The sequence below is a fragment of the Cyanistes caeruleus genome, unplaced genomic scaffold (assembly GCF_971803275.1).
Source record: "Cyanistes caeruleus unplaced genomic scaffold, bCyaCae1.hap1.1 HAP1_SCAFFOLD_87, whole genome shotgun sequence".
Classification (NCBI taxonomy): domain Eukaryota; kingdom Metazoa; phylum Chordata; class Aves; order Passeriformes; family Paridae; genus Cyanistes; species Cyanistes caeruleus.
Window position 1 is genome coordinate 1,755,044 of NW_028255892.1, and position 22,144 is coordinate 1,777,187.

General features: G+C 49.9%; 1 protein-coding gene across 1 annotated transcript; it reads right to left on the bottom strand.

Moving 5' to 3' along the window:
• Window positions 1-4,415: 4,415 nt before the first annotated feature.
• Window positions 4,416-18,121, bottom strand: LOC147646705 (serine/threonine-protein kinase PAK 3-like). Its single transcript, XM_086873099.1, has 15 exons — window positions 17,564-18,121; window positions 15,864-15,901; window positions 15,291-15,422; window positions 13,674-13,808; window positions 13,060-13,401; window positions 12,524-12,613; window positions 11,950-12,124; window positions 10,411-10,474; window positions 9,666-9,714; window positions 9,176-9,288; window positions 8,467-8,584; window positions 7,945-8,044; window positions 7,284-7,480; window positions 5,811-5,948; window positions 4,416-4,694 (listed from the first exon to the last, which is right to left on the bottom strand). The coding sequence occupies exons 1-15, from the start codon at window positions 17,838-17,840 to the stop codon at window positions 4,593-4,595; spliced, it is 2,070 nt and encodes a 689-aa protein (XP_086729225.1). The 5' UTR covers window positions 17,841-18,121; the 3' UTR covers window positions 4,416-4,592.
• Window positions 18,122-22,144: the final 4,023 nt, after the last annotated feature.

Below are 22,144 nucleotides of genomic sequence, written 5' to 3' on the forward strand. Positions count from 1 at the left end.
GAAGCACCAGCCCTCCCCAGCCCACCCTTGGTAGGACTTTTTCTTTTCTCTCTGCTGACGATTTTATCCCCAAAACTGCCGTGGGAACGTTGTATCCAAGCACATCCTCCAGCGCTGCACTTTCCTCCTGTGAATTCCCTGTGCAGGGAATGTGTCTGTGCTTTTCCCTGCTCTGTTCACTGACAAACAAACCTGAGCCCGTGGGACTGTCAGAGCTCCTCCATGCCATGAAATCAGGTTGTGTTTCTCATGGCATGTTCTGGAGGAGCTTTTCTTGGTGTGTCTTGTGCTGCTGGAAATGACACAAGAGCCAGGAGGGAACAGAAGCTGCTGCTGCCCGTTGGCTCAGGGCCAGGGAACCAAGTTGTGCTCCCGGGCAGTTGGGCCCTGCTGGAAGCAGAGCCGCGTTTCCCTTGAGCAGCTCAAGCTTGTGACAGCTCCAAACAGGAAACCTCAGCAGAAAACTCTTCCTCCAAACTCAGCTGCTTTCCCTCCTGCAGCTGTTTGGGAAAGAGCCTCAAAGCACAGACTCTGCTGGGAGCCATTGGTGCATTTCCTCCCTCCCGGCAGCAGCAGCTCCTGAGCCCTTCACGGGCTCCTGGCCCTTCCCAAACCCTTCAGCTCCCTTTCAACTCTCAGCAGTCACTAACACAGGTATTTCTTTCATATTTAAGCTGCATTTAAACTTGTCTTTTTCTCTCCTCTCTATCTTTTTAATCTCCTCTTTATCTCCTTTAATCCCGTCAGCACCAGTAGGATGGGGATGGAGTCTTGGGGTGGGTGTGGGATGTAACTGAGGATCCAGCAGAGAAGGGCAAGGCAGAGGGGAGAGGACTCAGCCAACCCTTCTCCTGCTCTCTCCTCCCCCAGGCTCCAGCTAAAGCAAGTCAGGCTGGAAAGGATCCCACAAATGCTGTGTTCTCCTCCCTCTGAGCTTGGCTGGGGATCCTCAGCTTCAGCCTGGTGCAGTGGCTGAGATTCGCTAATTTGAGTTTTTTGGCTAATGCACTAAATAATGTGGTGGGTTTAGCGCTGGCTGAAATCTCCAGGGCACTTACTCATTTCTCACTGTGAGATATGGATTAGGAGAAGGGCAAAATAGGCTTAAAACTTAGAAGGAATAAAGGAACTTTATTAACAGGACTACAAGAATGAGAAACTCTAATAAAACTTTCAGAACGCCTTTCCTCTCCTTTTTTTTTTTCCTGACACTGTAGAGATAGAACTTGGGATGTTAACACAGTATTAATTACACAGTAGTTTTGTATTAGTTTTTGTAGGGAGAGAAGTTTTTTCCTGTTATGTCATGGAGGCTTTTTTACAAGGAATGGATTTTTTTGTGCTTTTTCATTTTTACAAATAGCAGCCGCCTGGGAAGAAATTTTTCTGTCGTGACATTTTCCTGATTTTTACAGCCCTCCTAGAGGTGTGTCAATGGATTATGAATTCATGGGGTTTTATTTTAAGGATGAGTTGTTTGAAGGCAAAGGTTCTCTTCATTTGTTTTTGTGATCATCGTTGGAAACAGAAGTTTTCTTCTCTCCCTGGGGGCAAAGGGCATTTTATTGTTTTTATTTGTTTTTCTGTTCAAACTTTTATGGGATAACAGTTACTTTAACATGTGTTTGGTTTCTTTAATGGATGCTTTTGTTTAGATTTACAGTTTTAATATATTTTTATACTTTTTTCATTAATTAAAGGAGTTATTTTGTATATCATTGTTTATTTCTATGGCTTTACTATAAGAATATTTTTGTTTCAATTACCATTTTTTCATTACTTTTCTATCTAATGTTTGACTTCTTTTTTTTACTGACTTTGATGTTTTTTTGTTGTTTTTTTTGTGTGTTATTACTCTGTCCTTTTCTGTCCCTGGAGAGATGAACAGGGTTTGTAGGTCTCATCCGTGTATTGAAAGGGTTAATATCTTGCCCAGGCTCATAATCTTCCTAGTGTTCCAAATAAATAGGTACTGTGAGGGATACATATCACAGGTGAGCACCCACTGCACAATCTGCTTTGGATTAAATCCCATCTCCGTCTTCATCAGCTCACAGTCACTGTGACACTATTCCTGCATGGAAGAAACAGGCTGGGATGGCCCTTTCTGCTTTTGGTCCTTTTATTGACAAATGAAATATTCTATTTGAAAACCTTCAAACCCTGGAGTTTCTTTGTATTTTCACCTGAAAATGCTGCCAGCCGAGGTTCCCAAGTGTGTGGTACGTGTTTGTGTGCACAGAGCAAAGGTGTCAGCCTGTGTGCGTGGCCCGGGTGTCTGTCAATGTCCATTGAAGCAGACGGCTGGAAGGGGGCTCTGCCCGCCCTGCGCTGCTCCGGGGCTGGGGCTGGGCTGGCAGAGGCTGCAGAGCGCCCTGAGAGGCACAGCCTCAGCCCCGGCCGGCATCTTGTGCACGGTGGCACAGCCTCAGCCCCGGCCGCCATCTTGTGCATGGTGGCACAGCCTCAGCCCCGGCCGCCATCTTGTGCACGGTGGCACAGCCTCAGCCCCGGCCGCCATCTTGTGCATGGTGGCACAGCCTCAGCCCTGGCCGCCATCTTGTGCATTGTGGCAGCTCTGAGGGCTGTGCGAGGGACGCTCTTCCCCAGCGCTGTTTCACGTCCTTTCCTTTCCCAGGATGGCATTTGGAAATGTTTCTTCGGCCCTATCAATACACAACTCACTGTCTTACTCACTTTATGCCTGGAAGGTTCTAAGAAGACAGTGAAAAGCATAGCGTGATTATGATGCACAAATAGTAGTCAAGAAAACAGTACTCCATAGCGTAGGGCCTGCAGAGCAGGGATTCGTTTATTCAACACCAGGAGTGAGGGGGAAGCTCCACCACAAACTCACTTGTCCATTCTTTGCACAGGACAAGCTTTTAAACTTTTTAAACTTAATGGGCACATTCTACTTTCCTAAGCTTCATATTTTCTAATTCCATGATTGCGGAAGCCCATGCAGCAGGGCTCTGCATGTAGTTGTCAGCCTCCTGGTGGTTGTTTTTGATGAAGGCTCAGGAGCTACCTGAATTCAAAAGGCCTTTTTGTTACACTTCAACACTTCCCTTTTCTGGGAATTCAACACAAACTTATGGTCAGTAAGTTCTGCAAGTTCTCTTGCTGTGTGAGGCCACATTGTGTCTTTCATTCAGCAATTCATGAAGAAAACACCAATTGCCTACTGAGACACTTCTGCTCCCTCCCAAATCACTACTCAAGAACAAGCCTCAGGCACATGCCCATAGTCCCTCTCTGCCAGCAGCTCCGAGCTGCATTGCACAGTGCTTGCTGTGCCCCAGAGAGCACCAAGCAGGCTGGCCTGGTGCCCCTGAATATTTCTGCAAAGCCCTCTGCATTTCACACCTTTGCTGTGGCTCAGTGCAGAGCTCCAGGAATGCAGGCGCTTGGTCCCAGAGGTGTGTGTGGCACTGGCTCGTGCAGATGTGCCCTGACTTGCTGTCAGTGCCTCACGCTGGCCTCGGTTCCCCTGGCAGAAATGCCGTGCCTGAAGGACACTGCCCTGTGCTGGAGCCTGCGGAGCAGCCCGGCTCCCTCCCCCTGTGCCCAGAGTGCTGCACACACTGCTGACCATTGCCAGGAGTTCCAGGGCAGGCAGCAGAAGAGCAGCAATGGTCAGGCAGGGCAGCAGCCCTGGGCTGCTCTTTGCCTTTCTCTCCTCCTGTGCAGACTCCAGACAGCCCATGGCACCAGTGTGTGCTGTGCCCAGCACGGCGCCGCTTCCCCTCAGGAGCAGCCAGCTGCCAGCTTGGCTCTGAGAGCGGAGGATTTGCCTGGTGCCAGCAAGAGGCAGCCAGGGCCAGGCTGCTGCCTCTTGCAGCTCCAAGGGCCTCCTTCCAGCCTGCCTGTGCCGAGGCTCAGGCTTCTCCGGGCTCTGCCAGGGCTCTGCTGGGGCTCCAGCCTGGCCAAGGCCGGGCCCGCTCTCACCTCACAGTCGCTGACAGCTCTGCACCACAGGAGACCTTGCACAGCACCCTCACTGCTCTTTCTGCTTTCTCTCTTCAGCCAGACTCTCCTCCAGCCAAAGAGATTTCTCTTAGGGATACAAATCCAAGTGGCAGGAACCCAAATACTCTCGAGTCACATCTGCACAGCCTGCATCTGCACGGGATGTTTGCGTTGCACTGCTCCTCCTTTGGTTTTTCCTGCAAATGCCATTGCTGTTTCTGCCTCAAATAGAAATGCCACAGCTGGGCAAAACTTGGCCAGTTGGCCATATTCCAAAGGCAGTGTGGTCTGGAGAGGATGAATGAAGAGGAGCCTTCCCCCCTTACAAACTGTACCAAAGAAGCCATCAATGTCACTTTCCACCTCTAAGAAAAAACTGACAATTCAGAAGGAAATGTTGAGCTTTCTCACAGGGTCAGAAGGAGAGAAATGTTCCAAAGGAGTTGAGATTTTAGAAATTTTATTTAAAATCCTACTCTACAATCCTACACTACAAACCTACACTACCATCCTGCACTACAATCCTACTCTATAATCCTACTCTACAACCCTACTCTACAACCCTACTCTACAATCCTACTCTATAATCCTACTCTAAACTGGGCATGGAGAAGGCAGTTCTAAATTAATTGTTGCATTCCTGCCTCCTCCTTCCACTTCTTTACTGCAACGATGAGAGGTGCCAAGCTGGACCCAGGCATGGCTGATGTTATAAATTGATGCTGCAGAAAGGAAAAGAAAACAACAAGAAAGCATGATTTTCCAAGCTAAGAGCTTCAAAGGCAGGGGAATACTTTTTAAATGGAAAGGGGATTGAGTCAGAGTAGGTCAGGAGCATGGGGCAAGAGTGGCACAGGTTGCCCCAAGAGCTGGTAGGAGGCCCACCCCTGGAAATATCTGCGGTGTGAGTATCCTGATCTCTTGAAAGATGTCCCTGCTCATTGCAGGACACAGTCTAAATGACCTTTCCATATCCCTGTGTGTTAGTTTGAGATGAATTGACATTTAGGGAAGGAAGTAAGAAACCTCGCACGGAAGTGATTTCTTTGAGAGAAGCTGCTGGGAGCTTCCTCTGTGCCTGAGACAGGCCAATGGCTGGCTAGTTCTGAGAACTGACAACATTTTGCACCATTTAGAAATGAGATGTGCCTCTGTGATGATGCACATTTTGAAAACCACCAGCCCGGGCACTGGCCCTCTTTGCTTCCGGAGCCCGAAGGTAACGGAGCTCTGGTGAGGCCGGCCCTGCTCGCCCACGGCCTGTGCTCCTGGGGGAGGCCGGGCCAGAGCCCAGCGGCTCCCGGGCGGGGGATGGAGGCTGCGGGACCCCGGCCCCAGGCTGGGCCAGGCCACGGCTGCTGACATCTTGCCCACACTAAACCCTCTCCCCGGCGTGCAGCGATGGCTCCAGGCCGAGCCTCCCCTCCCAGCGGCTCCCGGGCAGAGAGAGGGGCCCAGCACAGCCTGAAATCCAACACCGTGACTGCCATGACCTGGCTGAGATTGAACCCTTTCACTGCACAGATGAGACCTTTCTTATTCTTGTGGGCCTGCTAATAAAATTTGTTATTCCTTTGAAGTTTGAAGCCTGTTTTGCCCTTCTCCTAATCCATAGCTCCCAGCAAGAAATGAGTAAGTGCCCTGGTGATTTTAGCCAGCGCTAAAACCCAGCACTCCCTGCCAGCCCAGCCCAGTCTAGGATTGCTCCCCACTGTCAGCTGAACAGCACCAAGGTTGGAAGGGAGGAGGATGGGGGCTCATCTGATGCCTTGGATTTCAGTGGAGGAGGAGCCCATCCCTGGGACACTGTTTCACCTGCAGCCCTTTTGGCATTTTACCTGCAGCAGCTCCTTGGCAGACCAGCGCTGCGCCTCGCCTTTCTGCAGGCAGCAGCTCAGGAAGTCACGCAGCAAAGGCGAGAATTGCTCGGGCTGCCGCAGCTGTGGGGTCCCTTCTGTGGCTATGTGGAATTTAGCCTGGAGAAAAAGGAAACACAAGGCTCCACCTGCTTCTTTCCCATCTGGAACTGCTCTCCCAGAGCCCATTGTTTCAGCTCCACTCTGCAGTGGCAGTTTTTGCCCTGGCAGAGAGGCAGACATGACTTTCCTGTAGCATTTGGATGACAACTTTCCTGTATCATGAAAAAACCCAAGCCCCAAAGCCACAGCTTTGCCAACATCCAGCAGATCTTGCCTTGGCAGCTGATTTCATTGCCTGATCTAGTTAGTGGCAACTACATCAGCAAATACATATTTCCTTCTCAGAGGATTCCCAGCAGCTTGGCAGCCTTTTTGTTATTCTAACTAACTGTACTATTCCAAGGATTCTTACATGAAAAGAATCTCTGCAGTGCTTGTTGGTCCCTTAAGCACAGCTGCCATAAAACAAAACTCGTCCAGCTTTTTGTCCTGTTCTTGAAAATGATGGTAATTGGAAGAAAAGAAAAGAAATGCAGCAGGTGTTCCTCAGGGAAGGAAACAAACCTTTGGAATCTCATTTTCAACACAGACTCATTAAGATGCCTCCACAAATGTATTGGGTTGAAAATGCCTGTTTGGGCACACAGGAGCCACCTGCAGCTCTGTCTCTCAGCACTCTGAAAATTTCAGGTTCCCTTACGTGGCAAAAGGAAAATATTCATGGTGAAATCAGAAGTGTCATCCCTGTGGTAACCCTGTGCTGGTTGGATTCTCAAGTCAATGCATTAACGCTGTGCCCATCCCAGAAAGTGCCAGGAAACAAACAGGAGGTTTTGGCAGGCTCTCCCCATCAGCAGGCTCCAGCTTGGTGATATGGAGAAAGTGGCTTGGTTTAGGAAAGAAGGTGGTCACTGAGTGTCTCAGCAGCACTGCACAAGAAGCAGAAGAGACTCTGGCTTTACAGCCTCATCTCCAGGTTTCAGGCAAGTTTCCCTGTGAGAAGAATGGGGCTGCACTTCTTCTCTCAAAAGCACTGTTTTAGAAACTTGGTTTGCTTTGAGTTCCTTTGCTTCGTTTCTGGAAAGATAAGACCAGCTCTGAGATGCTTGTTTCCTATTCTTGGGGCCATCTACACAGCCAAAAGAGCTGGAACGACTTGTAAGGCAAAGCAAAATGCTGCCTGAGAATGGAGATGGTTTGGGCGAGGTAAGGCTTGAGTTCCCCCAGTGCTGCAACCAAAGCTCCAGCAGATGCTGATGTGCTGCAGGGCCATTTGTAGAAGGGGCCTTGGTGGAAGTACTTCCAGCAGATGGCCATGGGATTTTGTGCAGTGAGCAGAGAACACGGGACAGGTGAGAAAGACAGCGGGATCAGAGAGTATTTGCTCCTTACCGATCGAGCAGTGAAACTGTCATAAGGAGTTTTTTGTTCGGCCATTTCAATTGCCACAATTCCAAAAGACCACACGTCCACTTTGGGGCCATATGGTTGACGCTTCACCACTTCAGGTGCCATCCACCAAGGAGTCCCGGTCACCGAGCACCGCTGATTTTGCTCAGGGGTGAGCTGAGCAGAAAGGCCAAAATCAGCTGAGGAGAAAGCAAAATACTCTTTTAATTTTAATACTCTCAATTAGGAAACCAAGCCAGAGAATTCCCCAGTGGAAGTTTGAGAATGTGCAGATCAATTTCCTGGACAACACTCCCTGCTTTCTTTCCTTAGGGGTTTAGCCAAGGCAATATGAATTGGCTACTTCAAACATCCCCCCATTTCTTACACTTCCTCCAGCAGTGCCTTTTGTTCCCCTGAAGGTTTAGATTGCAGCTCCCTCCCTCTGGAAGGAACACACACAGACACACACAGAGCAATAGCACTCTTGGGTGCTTGTGGCTCCTTGTCATAGCTGTGTGCACCCTGCAACTGTGCCTTCAGCCCACAGCAGGGGGGACCCCTGCACTGCCAGCAGCAGCATTTTTGGGGAGCTGGCAGTCACTGAAAGCAGCCCCACACCCCCCATTCCTGGAAGGCTGAAGTTGAGCAAGAATACACTGACCCAGCTTGACAGAGCCGTCGGTTCTGAGAAGGATGTTGTTGCTCTTGACATCTCGATGGATCACGTGGTTGGAGTGAAGAAAATCCAGTCCTTGCAGGCACTGAGAGAGAAAACAGAACCAGGGGGCAAAAAGTAGTGCTGTGAGTTCATCGCACAAGCAAGGAAACAGCTGTGGAAGGTTCCCTTTGCAGGGGAATGGGGAGGAATGGCAGAACACAGCGCCATTGAGAGCAAGAGCCTGCTGCTCCAACAGGAGCAGAGCAGCACCTTTCTCAGTGGAGAACTGCAAATGCCAATGCAAGAGACAGAGATAGAATTCAAGAGCAGGGGATAAGAGTACAGGAAGTGAGTCCAGTGAGTGTAGGGGCACTGGCAGACAGTTCCCTTGAGATGCTCTTGCTTGCCCATAGCCGAGCAGCAGCACAGAAACCAAGCCTGGCCCATGAAATCCCTCCCGTTCTGAGCCCCTGTTTCCCAGACAATGCAGCTCAAGGCCTTGGAAGCACAGATGGGATCCCTGACCTCCCGACTGACAGCTGCAATCTCTCCTTCAGACATTTGAATCTCGTCAATGAGATCTCTCAGAGTGCCTCCGTCCATGTACTCCATCACCAGCCAGAGTTCCTCATGCACAAGGTAGCTGAAAAAAGGAAACAAGGCCATGCAGGTGAACATGCACGGCTAGCTTGGTTTTTTGCTTGAGTCTTGTTTCTGGGTCCCTTGGAGACAAGGGCAGAAGTAAAGGCATAGACATTGCCTCTAGGCTGTGCAGTGTTTGCAGTCTGTGCTGTCTCAAGGAGAAAGGCAGTTTAGGAAGAGCCCAGATAAAAAACCTGTCACGCATGGCATTTCTGGAAATAAGCACCTAGTCTTCCTGGCATGCACAGCAATGGAAAAGAGGGGCAACAATGCAAGGGCAATCCTCTCTTGGATGGTTCATCAGCATTTAAGAAACTTGATAAACTCAAGCCCAAAGAACTGTGGAGGCAATGAACTTAGAAGGTATTGAATTCTTAAGATAGGGCTGATGCAGGTTTTGAACAATGTTCAGTCTGCATTTGCCAGGGTGGATTCATGCAGACAAAATGCAGTCTCTTCCCATCCATTGGAGATAAGTAGAGAAATAATCATTAACAGCTCTATTTCCTGCCACTGACCAAAGTGGGTTTTTAAGCTCTCATGCTTGTAGTATGTAAAGAAACATTCAAGGGGTAGGACCGTGACCACTCACCTGGCTAAGTAATTCACGATCCTGGGACTCCTATTACTCTCCATGATCCTGATTTCATTCATGGTTAGTATCTTCCTACTCACTCCTTGCACATTTATTTTCTTGATGGCCACCTCAAATGACATTGAAAGTAGTAACTTGAGAAAATTGGTAGCATGAGACCACAACACACATGGAGCAAGTGATTTTGGAATGGCACAGCCAAGCTGTGCCAAAGTGCCTTGTGATTAGACCTCATCATTGGAGTAATTAGGAAGTGACATTCCAACAGCCCATTTCTCTGCTCCCTTGGGGGTCAGTTACAGGACACGTGGCCACTGAGGATTTGCCTTGTCCACAAAGCCTGTTCCAAGTGCAATTTGCAGGCTGGCTCCAGTCTGTGCTTCTTGTGCCTTTTCAGCACAGCTCTACTCAAAGCTCCAGCCACAGCTGTCAGCAGTGGGGAAAGGCCTGGAGAGCAGCAGAGGCTGCAGGGGCTGTTGACATTTACCTCTCCTCCTGTTGCAGTGTCAAGTGCTCTGGAAACCTCTCCAAAACCCCTAGAAACAAAACAGCAGCAAAGAAAGGAGAAGCCATTTAGATCTTGCAGTGGAAGCCAGTCCAGACAGGAGAGCTCTGCTGTAAATGCCTAAAAGCTGCAGGTTGCAGGAGGGGTCTGCCAGAAGGCAGATGATGCATTTTCCCCTCAAGTGCCTGGGCACTGGGCCTGTTCCTGAAGCCTTGGGATTTACTGCCTCAGCTCCAAAAGGCAGCTTATTCCTTCATCTCGGGTGTCAGCTTCTAAACTGTGCAATTCTAATCCTGAGCACGGAGTATTTCCTTTAGCAAACTCTTGGAGAGAAATGTTCCTGAGAACTGTTATCTGACAGCTCTCATTGGGGGTAGGTTGTGCTTTCAGGCAAGCAAGATTCTTCTCCTTTCATTAGTGTGGCCAGATGATTTGGAGACATCCAAAAATGCGAAGGAAATGAATCCTGAGCTGTCCCACACTTGAGAGACAAGCAGATTTACCAGGTTCTGTTCCTTGCTGCAGGCAAGACCTTGGCAGCATGGAGATGTCTTTGACAATGCCTTCTGAGCACACTTGACAAATTCTGGCCAGTACTGAGAGATGGGGCAGACTAAGCCCGCTGTCTAAACATGTGGACAACTTGTCTGACTTCCCACTTGATGGATATTCCACCAGTGAAACACCTGGCCCATGGCTGTGTAGAAGTGACTGTGGTTGGACTCACCCGCTGCCAAGACTTTCCAGTTCAATGTATTTTGTGATGGGATTTTCCGTGTTCACCATTCTCCCTGAGGGAAACAAAATGCAAGATGCTGACTTTCAGGCAGAGATCCCAACTTGCAGGAGATGCCAAAGGCAGCCCTGCTGTCTGGGGCTCTGAACCCTCTGTGGTCAGCTGGGCAGCAAGCACAGCAGCAACAAGACAGGCAGTTGTGCAGTACAAATGGGCAGCAGAGAGACTGATTTTGTCCAGTCCTTGGAAGGAAATGAAGCGCAGAGAGCACAGCAGGGCACAGCACAAGGCTGGCAAAGGCCAAGCATGAGCACTGACAAGCAATGGCAAGAAGACACAGCCAGCCTGAGCCCCTGACAAGCTGTGGCCCCCGTTCAGGACACAACAGCATTGCCTTGGAGATCAGACACAGCCAGGTGCAGATCAAGGCCCTTTTGTGTCCCAGCAGGTGAAGGTAGACACCAAATCAGCTGGGATCTTTTCTCAGCCCCACCAGGTCTTTTCTGAGAGCACAGCACTGGCAGCTGTTATGGGCAAGAAGCAGATTAAATGGGTTGTGCTGCAGAATCACAAAGGGCTTGATGTGTTTTCCCAGAGACTGATCTGAGCAGGGCTTGGGCCAATAGGTAGGATTCTAAGAGTCATGGGAATGGCTGGGAATCAGGGATGAAAAAGTGCCATGGATCTGAGGAATACACAGCACAGGGGCTGCAGGCTCGCTCCTGAGAAATGCCTGCAGTGCTGTTTTATCTGATCACACCACGTGGATGTGTCTCTTGGACACATCTTTATAAAAATAAAACTGGGATATTAATTACAGATTGTTATACAAGTATCTGTTTCTTCATTGTGGGCCCAATGAAAACATCTCTTGCTCTCTGTTTCTGCTGTCACCTGATGTTCTTGCAAAGGAGTCCTCACTGACAAAAATACAGCATTCTCATAAAAACCTGGTATATGTAGTAGAGGCAATAAAAACAGTCCTAAAAATGACACCAGTAAAACACATGGGGCAGAACAGCCCTTTCAGTATGGAGAAAAAAAAAACTCTACCAAAAAAACACCAAAACCAAAACAAAAATCTATAAAAAACACCACACAGAAAACACAACCACAACAAAAGGCAAAATCCAAAATCAGTTTCTGTGAAGTCTTTTGGTGCTGACGACAGGTGGGAAGTCTGGAGTCTAAGGAGAACTTAGGAATCAAATATTCTGTTCAGTTTGGCCACTAGCACACAGGACTTGCATAGATCATTTGCTGGGCCACAGCCTTCTGCTGATCCAAGAACAATTCCTGCTTCTGCCTTTAGTGGCAAGGGAATGCCAGGCAAAGCCGAGCCAGTCCAAGCTGCCCTCAGAGGCAGCAGGAACAGCCAGAGCGCTCTCTCGCTGCCTCAGAGCACAGCAGTTCCTGTGGGGAGTCCTAAATGTCTCTGGGACACCAAAGTGAGAAGGATCATTTGCTACAGCTCTGCTGGCACGTGCACACAATACACTGTCCCTCAGACAAGAAATACACCAGACGTACTCAGTTGCTCCACGAAGTCTCCCTGGCTCTCCTGGAGCTGAGCAGCAGATGTGTCACTGCTGGAAATGGACAAACTGCCCCGGCTCCACTGCTCAGCTTGGGCAACAAAGGCTCCTTTAGATGCTGCTGCTGCTGCTGCTGCTGCAGCAGATTGAATGGAAGAGCCTGTGTAGATCTGCGAGAAGAAAGGAGTTTGTGTCAGGAAGCTGGCTGGCAGAGATTACCCCGAGTTCCCTTTTCAAATGCAAGCCCTTAGGAAGTTGCTGTTAGCCACATGCAAAGCTCATCAACTGGATTTTTTGGATGCCCGCTTCTGGAACCAAATGGTCAAAACCCAAGGTTGGTTTTAATCAAGTTGATGGCCAGTTTCATATTCCATTTTCCTGGATTTTCTGAAGGATGACTGCAACAACGACCATTGCACTTCCTCCCAAGGATCCCTTTCCCCCTCCAAGGGCTGCAGACACATTTGCAGCTCCTTGTTCTAATGTTGGAGCTCCTCCCCCTCAGTCCTCTTTTCCTGCACCATCTTCAGAAGGTGCTCAGCCTGCAGCACTTGTGCTTGGGACAGTACCTGTGCCTGCCGCCGACCTTGGGGCTCTTCATCAGCCGGCATTTGCTGGAAGCCTTCGCAGGCTGCCAGGTGAGATATCAACACGTCCACCTCAAGTCAAAGAGAACAAAGCAGTCAGAGACCACAGCTTGTCCCTGTGTGCCAAGGCTCATTGACTGTGAGCAAAGGGAAAGAGCAGGACAGCAGCAGATTCACCAAGGGATACAGACAGCTTGCAGCTCGTATTCCAAATCTGTCTGGGAGACTGTGTTCACTTGCAAAAAGCCCTGAAGAAACAAGGAGAGCAGGAGCAGGCCAGCAGGAATCCCTTGAGATGAGTGCTGGCAAAAGGGGCAAATGACTGGTGCCACTGTCCAGGGCAGCAGCTGAGATTGAGCACAGCAGGAAATGTCCTTCCAAGCAGCTGGGATAGACACTACAGCAGGATGGCACTGAGAGGCATCAGCCCAGCCCCCTGCTGCTCTGCAGAGGAAAGGCAAGAAGGGCAGAAAGCACCAGACTGCAGTGACTGCTGTGCCTATCGCTCTTTCACTCACTCGATTTTCTAGAGCCTCTTGCTGCTGAGCGAGGAGATGTAGTTTCTCTTGGATGATCTTCCTTTCTTCCTCCAGCCTCTCCTCCCTTGCCCTGATCCTAGCCTCAGTTTCCTGCAGCTCTGCCAGAAGCTCCTCCTCGGAGGCCTGAGAAGAATGACAGAGAGGAATTTCCATGAGTGGAGTGTCTGCCACTCTGTCACTCACCTGGTTCTGTTGATTTCCTCTCTGCCAGGGGAGATTCATCTCCTCTTGGATGCTTCTGTCTTCCTCAGGCCTCCTCTTCACTGCCATGATGGCCCTCGGAGCTTCAGGCAGCTCTGCCTGGGGCTCTGCCTCGATGTTCTGTACACACAAATGGAGAGCAAGTGCCTGGGAGCTGCCATCAGGCTCAGCTTCTTCCTCAGTTTCAGCCTCAAAATCACACTCATTCAGTCACTTCTTTCTGCTTCCCTACCCACCTCTGCTTCCACTGTAACCTCCTGTCCCGCTGCTGATCTCTGCAGAGGCTCTTTGCTTTCAGGGCCTCTGGCACTCGTGGCCTGCTCAGTCCCAAGAGCTGCGTTTTATGCCCCTCTTCCTGCCCTTCACTCTGTCCCCTGCTGAGTCAGCCTTACCTGGCCATTCTCCAGTGGCTCTTCCACCTGCTGCCCCAGCTGCTCTTCCTGCTCTTGGGCTGGGAACAGCTCTCCCTCAGGCTGGCACGGCCGTCCTGATAAAACAATCTGCTCCTGCTCTTTCTCTAGAAGGACCTGCAGAGAAAGCAAGAGAAGATGGGCTTCAGCTTCTCATCCAGCATTTGTGGGCCAAGACTCAAAGGCTGATGGGCTCCCACGTTCCCAAAGCTCTGTGCTGCTGCTCTCCTGCCTTGTTCTCTGCCCATGGGGAAGCACAGATTCCAAAGAGACCCTGGCAGTGCAATCAGGGCCCATCTGGCACTGAATCTCCAACAGATTCTTGGGCAGCTGACAGGAAATGTGGGGCATTTCTCAAGGGCCTCCCTCCCCTTCTGCTGTGTCCTGCTTGTCTCTCCCTAGTGACTGACAGCCAGCCCTGTCCCACAGCTCCATCCTGGCTCTGCAGGGGCTTCCTTGGTGAGCTCAGCCCTTGGGGGAGACACTGCTGGAGTTCATGTTCTTTTCAGGCCTGCACTGCCACTCCTGCCCTTCTGACATCTACACTCTTGTTAGAAATCCTGCTCATTCAGGAGACAAGGATGTGTGCAATTGGATCCTCTGCTGCAGCTCAGAGAGCCTCTATGGCCACCTCAGGATATGGAAGAGGACCAAGGTGTTTCTCCTCCCTCTTTTGTCAGCTGAGAATTCTGAGTGGCACTGACAGAGATCCACAAAAGGCCCCACCAACAAATTAATTGACACACCCCTAGGGATGCCAATGAAGGAAGCCATGGGTCATGTAATGCATGTATGACCAAAGTCACCAAAAACCACCTAAAACATGGAATTATCCCACCTCACTAGGACAGGCAGAAATTTAGAGGTTAAACAGGGAGTGTCAGGACAGAAGAGGCAGGAGGAGGAAAACAGCTCTGAGGAGAAAAAACAACCATCTCTAAAGGGGTTCTTAGCAACACAAGACAGCACTCAAGGACTTGCAGCTTTGCCCCCACACTAGGCTCCAATGCAGTTTCCAAAGCTGCAGACTTCACCACAAAACGTATCAAGAGAAACTTGCCACTTGTGGATTTTGCCTCAGAAGAAGGGTTCAGAACTACACAGTTTGTTTCTTTGGCCACACAGGACAAGAATGGCCGGCCACAGCTTCATGGACAACACAAGCATCTCCTTGCAGCTTATCAAAAGCCAAAAGACAGGTGGCCTAAAAGATTCTGCAGAAGTGAAGAATTACTCCAGAAAACTGCAGAACAGTTCTCCAGGTCATGCAGAGGTTTCCAAAAAGGGAAAGCAAACAAAGCAAGCCCTGTGAGCCCCAGCAATGCCGTGTGAGCCCTTGGCCATGGCTTGGCAGAAGCCAAGAGACAGAGCTTCCCTGAGCCAAGCAGCCAGCTGCTCACCCGCAGGCAGCAGCGCTTTGGGGCCTCAGCACGACGGCTCAAAGCCCAATTTCCAGCTGCCACGGGATGGGGGAATGGCTGGGTGCTGGCAGGACTCCAGCACTCAGCATCCTCAGCCAGCAACAGCAAGTGCTGGCTGCTCAGAAACTTGCAGCTCTGCCTTGCACTAAAGACAGCAGCACCCAGCACTGGCACTTACTGTCTGGGCATGGTCAGGCTGGGCTGTGACCACAGCTGGAGGCTCGTGCTCCTTTTGCTCATTTTGCTCCTCTTTGGCCTCTTCTCCAGGAGCAGAGGGAGCCACAGCAGAGTCTGCTCTTGCTTCTGGGCTCTGTGGACAGATGGTGGAGTTAGGGACAGGCAGCTCCCTATCATTTAGAACCTTATTTCTCTTCAGCTCGATTTCTACAACCAGCTCTACCAAGCACAAATCATCAGCTTTGATAGCAATGGGATTCTAAGTCTCTCCAACTAAATTAAAATGGGTTAATTCAGCCATACTGCAAATAGCTCTGAATTAGAGAGTTCACCCTGGCTACTATCAGCAAGCAACGTTCTCTGCAAATCTGAGCTTTGAGTTCTTTTAAAGCTCTGCAATGGAAAATTAGGAAATAGCCAACAATGCCTTTGCTATTGCTGTTGTAAACATGGAAATGGATCTTCTTTCAGCCCACCCAGCTGGCCCTCTGCACTCTACTGCCACAGGCCAAGCTCACAGTTCCCTGCACAATTCTGAAACACCAGGAGCATCAAATGTTCCTTTCTGACTCACCTCAGGATCGGCACCTCTGAACACACGGCTCAGATGACCTGCAGTGGGCAAGGAAAATAAACCAAATTCTTTGAGAAAAGAGGAGAGAACCATGGCCTGTTTAGAACAGCATCTGAGAAGATCTCCCAGTCTGCATTTTCAAAGGTGTCCTGCTTGACTGGTGTGGTTTAAAACAGCAACTAAAAGATCACTAGGAAACTTACTTATTTTTTGCTGTGAGATATGGATTAGAACAAGAGCAAAACAGGCTTAAAACTTAAATGGAATAAAGAAAGTTTATTGACAAAAACTACAAGAATAAGAAACCAGAATAAAACTTCCAGAACAACCCTTTTCTCCCCCACTACCCAACCATTCCCTTGTTTACATGACAACATGGAGACAAAAAACTTTGGATCTTTGGTGTTTACAACAGTCCCAATTCCTGCTGGAGTCTTTTCATCAGTCTTTGTAGAGAAACAGAAGTCTTCTTCTGCTATCTATGGAGTTTTTCACACAAAAACGATTTTTCTTCATAGCTTTCTATTTCTCTGATGCCAGCTGCCCGCAAATCTGCCATCAGTTGTCTCCTCCCATTTCCCATCACTCTGAGGTGTGTTATGGGTCATGAGTCTAGGGATGTCATTTTTAAGAATGACTTATTCAAAGACAAAAGTTCTCTTTATCTGTTTTTGTGAGCCCTCCTGGAAACAGAAGTTTTCTTTTTGCTTCTTAAAAGCCACAAATCTTCAACTATTACTTCTCCCCCTTTGTTCCAGCATCTCACAGTGTCACAACTACTTCATCATTTGCTCAAAATCCACACTTGGAAACACTCCATTCCTCCCAATATACTCTGTCATGAATTAAAGGAGTTTTTTTCAGAACACTACTGTCCATGCCCATAGCTTTAACAGAAAAATATTTCAGCTTATTAAAGCATCTCCTTATTTCTCTTCCCCCTCTCAAGTTAATTTTTTTCTTCACTCTCTTTGATGGGTTGATGATTGATCACTCCCTCTCTCTCTCTCTCTGGAAAAAAAGGATTAATCTGCAAGTCCCATGCAGGTAGTAAAAGAGTTAAAATCTTGCTAAAGCTGCAGATGTTGATGGTGTCAGGTTTCAGTTCAGTGGCAGAAACTGCAAACCAAGTCAGGCCGGCCGGCTCCGTTTCTCCCCCCACCCCGCCCTCTGCAGCCTTGTCCGGCCTGGAGGGGGGGAGGAGGCCGAGACAGAGCCCTGTGACCTCGTCAGAAGCCAGAAACCAAAGAGAGCAAGAAATTCCCGGCCTCACATCTTCAGGTGGTGTTCACAGGTTGATCTCACTTCTCAATAGTTAAAACCGCTGCCAATTCTCACCCATGGCCAGGAATTAGTCAGGAGAAAAAACTCCCATCAGCCTCCAGCAGTTTCAACTTCCCCAGCTCTCAGAGCTATCTTAAAAGTAAAGTCACCCCAAGAGATTGAGCCAGCAAAGTGAGGAAATGCCAGACTCTGCTGCCACAGGCTCTCCCGTGGAGGGAACAGAAGCCCTGCAAATGCTGCCCGCAGCCCCCTGGCTACAGACACCCCGTGTTTTGCTGAAGGTGTTGACAGGAGCTTTACCAAACCAGGGGCATCCTCATGGTCTTTGTGTTTCAATAGCAACCCGGTCACTAAGAAAGAGCAGGGAGACCTACAAAAGCCAGCTCAGGTTCCAGCCAGGGAAAACCTCTACTTACGTGCCAGATTGGTCAGATAATAGCCGGAATATCCAATGACATAAATGGTGCAAACGGCAACAGCGAGCTGCTCCATCACTGTAGCACTGCTGTGCCAGTTTGCACACTCTGCTCCACCACAAGAACAAACACGGCTCCTGTCAGTGTGCAGCTGCCCACTGACAAACGCCTCAAGCAGGAGGATGCTCCTGCACTGAGCAAGCCCAAGAGCTGCTCTGACCCTGAGGCCTTCCGTGCACCAAGGCAACCTTGGGATGTCACCACGACAAGGTGGCATCCATGCCCTGACATCACAAAGCCAATGCTCTGCGCTGCTCTGGGAACTGATGCAGAGCAACCCAACCTTCCCTACAGCAAACACAAAATTGCCTGGCAGGTTCTCCTCTGTCACAAAGTGTCACAAATCCTTTGGTGGGCTGTGGGAAATGGAAAGACAGAAACTTCCACAGATACTGAAGGGTTTCATTTACAGCCTTGGAAGGAGCTTGGGTTCATGCAATGCTAAAGGTTCACAGACGCTGAGCAGAGAATTCATAAGCTTATGTTCCTATAGCTGCAAGTAAGAATATGCCATAAGTAAATAAAAAACTGCATTGAGTGAGATGGTGGAGAGATTTCAACTGTAATTGTGTGATTTTATAGAGTAAGCTATGAATCTAAATATTATCCTAAGAAGCACATGTGTGTAGGTGAGCTAGCAGTGTATTGGGTGAAAAGCAGGCACAGTGCAGCAGAACTTGGCAAAGGTGAAAGGTGATTAAGTAATAATAAACCTCTTCAATTTAGTGCATTAGCCAAAAATCTCAAATTAGCGAATCTAAGCCATCACTGCACCAGGCTGAAGCTGAGGATCCCCAGCCAAGCACAGAGGGAGGAGAACACAGCATTTGTGGGATCCTTTCCAGTCTGGCTTGCTTCAGCTGGAGCCTGGGGGAGGAGAGAGCAGGAGAAGGGTTGGCTGAGTCCTCTCCCCTCTGCCTTGCCCTTCTCTGCTGGATCCTCAGTTCATCCCACACCCACCCCAAGACTCCATCCCCATCCTACTGGTGCTGACGGGATTCAAGGAGATAAAGAGGAGATTAAAAAGATAGAGAGGAGAGAAAAGGAGAAGTTTAAATGCAGTTTAAATATGAAAGAAATACCTATGTTAGTGACTGCTGAGAATTCCAAGGGAGCTGAAGGGTTTGCGAAGGGCCAGGAGCCCGTGAAGAGCTGTCCTGGGGTGACTTTATGATACTGGTATCCCCAATCGTCTGGTTTATGTTATATATTAAGTCCTGCACCTTTAAGACTGTCTTTGAGAGCAAGAGACGGGAAAGAAGAAGCGCGCAGTGTGTTAAGGAAAACATCACTCCCACACATCCCGCTCCTGGACTGTGTTGTCTGCAGCACGGACAGACAGCAGGACAGAGCTTCTCTCTGACTTTTAGTTAGTTTTAGCTAGCTGAGGCAGAGGAGTTCCCTGGACCTTTGTTTTTTTCCAATTTTCTTGGATCTGTGCAAGCCTGCTCTGGACTGAACACCCAGCCAAACCCCGGGAGCTCACGCCTGTGGCCCACTGGGGCCTGGGCCTCGGCACTTTCCCAGCGCTGGAGGGACTGATAAGAACCTGAGCGAGCCAAGCTGCACCACATGAAAAAAAGACTTTTCTTCCTAGACTTACCATCCCATCGAACAGCAAGAGGTTTTATTATTTAATATTATTAAATTTCTGTTAAATAAACAGCTTTTTCCACTTCTCTCCACAGAATTTTTTTTTCCCTTTTCCCGGACCCGTTGGTGGGGAGGGGCATTTCCCTGTGGAGATCCCCATTTGGAGTTTTCCTTCCTGATTTGCCCTAAACTAGGACAGGCATCAATCATTTTATTTTTTTCATTTTGTTTTGTTCTCTTTCTTATGTCCACCCCATAACATTGAGACTATTTGGGGCTAAAGAAGTCACACAATGCTCTCGCTAGAAGAGAGAATCCTCAATCCAGCGCCTACAATTGCCTGTTAATCCTAAGAATTGCTGCAGCTCCTTTTTAGTCCAGGGAAACATTATTTCTGAGATTCCCTGAACCCTCTCAGGGTCAATACAAGACAAAGCTTAAGTTAAAATAGGTCCCAAATATTTAACCATTTTCTCTACCGTTTGCCTTTTTTTTTCAGATACTCAAAGCTGCTTTTTCGCCTGAAAATGAAGCCATTTCACAGAGGCTTCCTCTACCTCTTCTCTTTGTCCTCCTGACTGGAGCAAGTCATCCACATCCTGCATGAAGCCAGTCCCTGGGGGTGAGGTCAATTCCTTTGATATTTCCTGCAAGGCTTGCCCCAATCAGGCCGGTGCTTCCGTGCATCCCTGCAGAAGGACCGTCCATGTCTTGAGCATTTTCCCTTCTAGCTCTTGTTGCCAGCCCAAGGCAGAATTGTGTTTGCATCCTCTGGAAGTGGGCAGATCCCCAGAAAGCATCTTTTGCATCAAGTTGTGAATGGCAGCAGTGTGAGGAGGGCACCTGGTTGAGGCTGGTGTAAGGATCTGAGAGTGTGGGGTGCCTCGGTTTCATCATCTCATTTCTTCTTCTTGGGTCCTGCAGCATTCTGTGGATTCCATTGGATTTCTTGTTTGGCAGGATAGGAGCATTCTAGGGAGCCATCCCTGGCTCCCCAAGCCGTGCCTTGAGCAGGACTCCCAGACAGGCTGTGAGCCCTTCCTTCCCTCCCTTGGAACAGGGGATTGCTTTTGGACACCTCTTGTCCTGGTTGCTTCAGGGAAATTTGGAGAGGCTCCATATCTAATTTTGCCAATTTCTCTGGGTCTGCCCACACTTGTGGGTTCACTTCAGCCATGGCTCTGCCAGATACTTGATCTTGATCCTCTCAGGTCTAGTCGCCATTTGTGAGCTGTTCCTTCCTCATGCTGGCTGTGCTGAGGCTCCCCTCCCCAGCCCGTATCCCAGAGCCGGTCCCTGTCCTGCCGCAGTGTCCAAAGGCGGCCCCCCCGGCGGGCAGGGCCGGCAGCTCCACGGGGCCGGGCAGCGGCCGGGGCGTCCCGCAGCCTCCTGGGGGCCGGGGGCCACTGCCGGCCCTGCCCGGGGGGTGCTGGGCTCAGGCAGCGCCCGGCGCTGAGCCCCGGCTGCCCCACAGCCCCGGCCCGGCCCCACAGCTCCCCACAGGCCCCCAGCCCGTGCTCCCGGTGCCGCAGCTCTGCGCCCGCTCCTGCCGCTCCCAGCTCAGAGAAACCCCCTGAAATCCTCACCTCCTTGTTTTCCTGTCCTCCAAAACTGGGATACAAAGGATCTGATGATAAGACCCTTCTGGAAAACATCCCAATCCTCAGTATTTTTCTCTTCCTCCTCTTTTCCATTATCCTTTTTCTTACCCCATGGATTCCTCCTGCTGCTTCTTGCCTTAAGCACATTCCTGCACACTCCCCTTCAGCCAATCCCTTCCCAGCACACCAACACCATCCATCCCCTGTTGTCTAAATCCCTTCTGGACTTCCCTTCTTGCCCCTCTGGGTGTCCATGTCCTTAATTCCCTCTGGGAGAATGTGCAAACGACCTCCACATGCTCCCAAGGGACCCTTGAGAGATGTTTTGGGATCCTCATCCCTTTGGCTGGGACCCCATTGTGGCTTTCCCTTTTGTCCCCTCCCTGGGTGCCCTGCCATGTTCACTCCCCGAAGATGCCACTGTAGTCACTGCTGAGATTTTCAGTGCTCTCTCCCTGCCGACTCTTGAGAGCCGCCCTGCTCCGTCACTCGTCTGTCTCCTGCTCACTCTCGGGTACCCAATCAATGCCCGGTGCCGCCGCCAGCCGAGGGAGCCGATCCCCCAAACTGGGTGAGGCCCCTTCAGCTGCACTCACTGCCCGCCGGCCCGGACGGTGGAAGGAATTGCGGAGGAGCCCCAAGGTGTGTGGAAAAATTGACATCCCCAGAGGTTTCTGTCCACAAGGAAGACAGAGGAGTCCTGTAACAGTAATTGTATTCATATAAAAAAGGATGAGGCCATGGGACATTTCTAATGAGATTTCTCCAATTGTTGGCAGACACAGCCTCCTTTTCATCCTTATTTTCTTGGTCACATCTCCCTCTCCCTTTCCCCATTGACTGAAGTCCTGGAGAGGCACAGACTTCCCAATGCACCTCCTACATACCCCCTTAATATGCACCCCACTTTTGTATAGCTAACGATATTGATGGTTGTGTTAAGTCTTTGTTGTTCTTCTAGAAGTTGATGAATTTAGCAGGACCTTGGCTGAACAGCAGTCTGTGTCATCAATTAATAACATTTTGTGCAGCTGATGGCTCCTCGTGTCACTTCCTTATGTCCACGTCCCTGGCCCTATGTGCAATGAGGTTGAGGGGATCAGTTTGTAAAGAGGCTTTGTTGTTGTTCCTTTGCTGGGGTTCCCCCGTTTTGGGGCCATCCCCCCTGGAGCAGGGTGTCCCCCCTTGGCGCAGGCGCAGGGCTCAGGCAGGGCTGAGCCAATCAGAGCGCGCAGCGCTGATGACTCATCAGTGTCCAGGCAGAGCCGCAGCTGCCAGCGTTCCCCAGCTGGAGCCCAGCTGCGCCCCTCCCCCCCGGGCCTTGGCG

Bases quoted from the DNA above. Each gene is read 5' to 3' on its own strand.
- LOC147646705 (XM_086873099.1), bottom strand. From the start codon at position 17,840: ATGCCACCTTGTCGTGGTGACATCCCAAGGTTGCCTTGGTGCACGGAA. The intron at 15,902-17,563 runs GTAAGTAGAGGT...TGCCCACTGCAG, and splicing joins TTATCTGACCAATCTGGCAC to GTCATCTGAGCCGTGTGTTC. The intron at 13,402-13,673 runs GTAAGGCTGACT...TTGTGTGTACAG, and splicing joins AGCCACTGGAGAATGGCCAG to AACATCGAGGCAGAGCCCCA.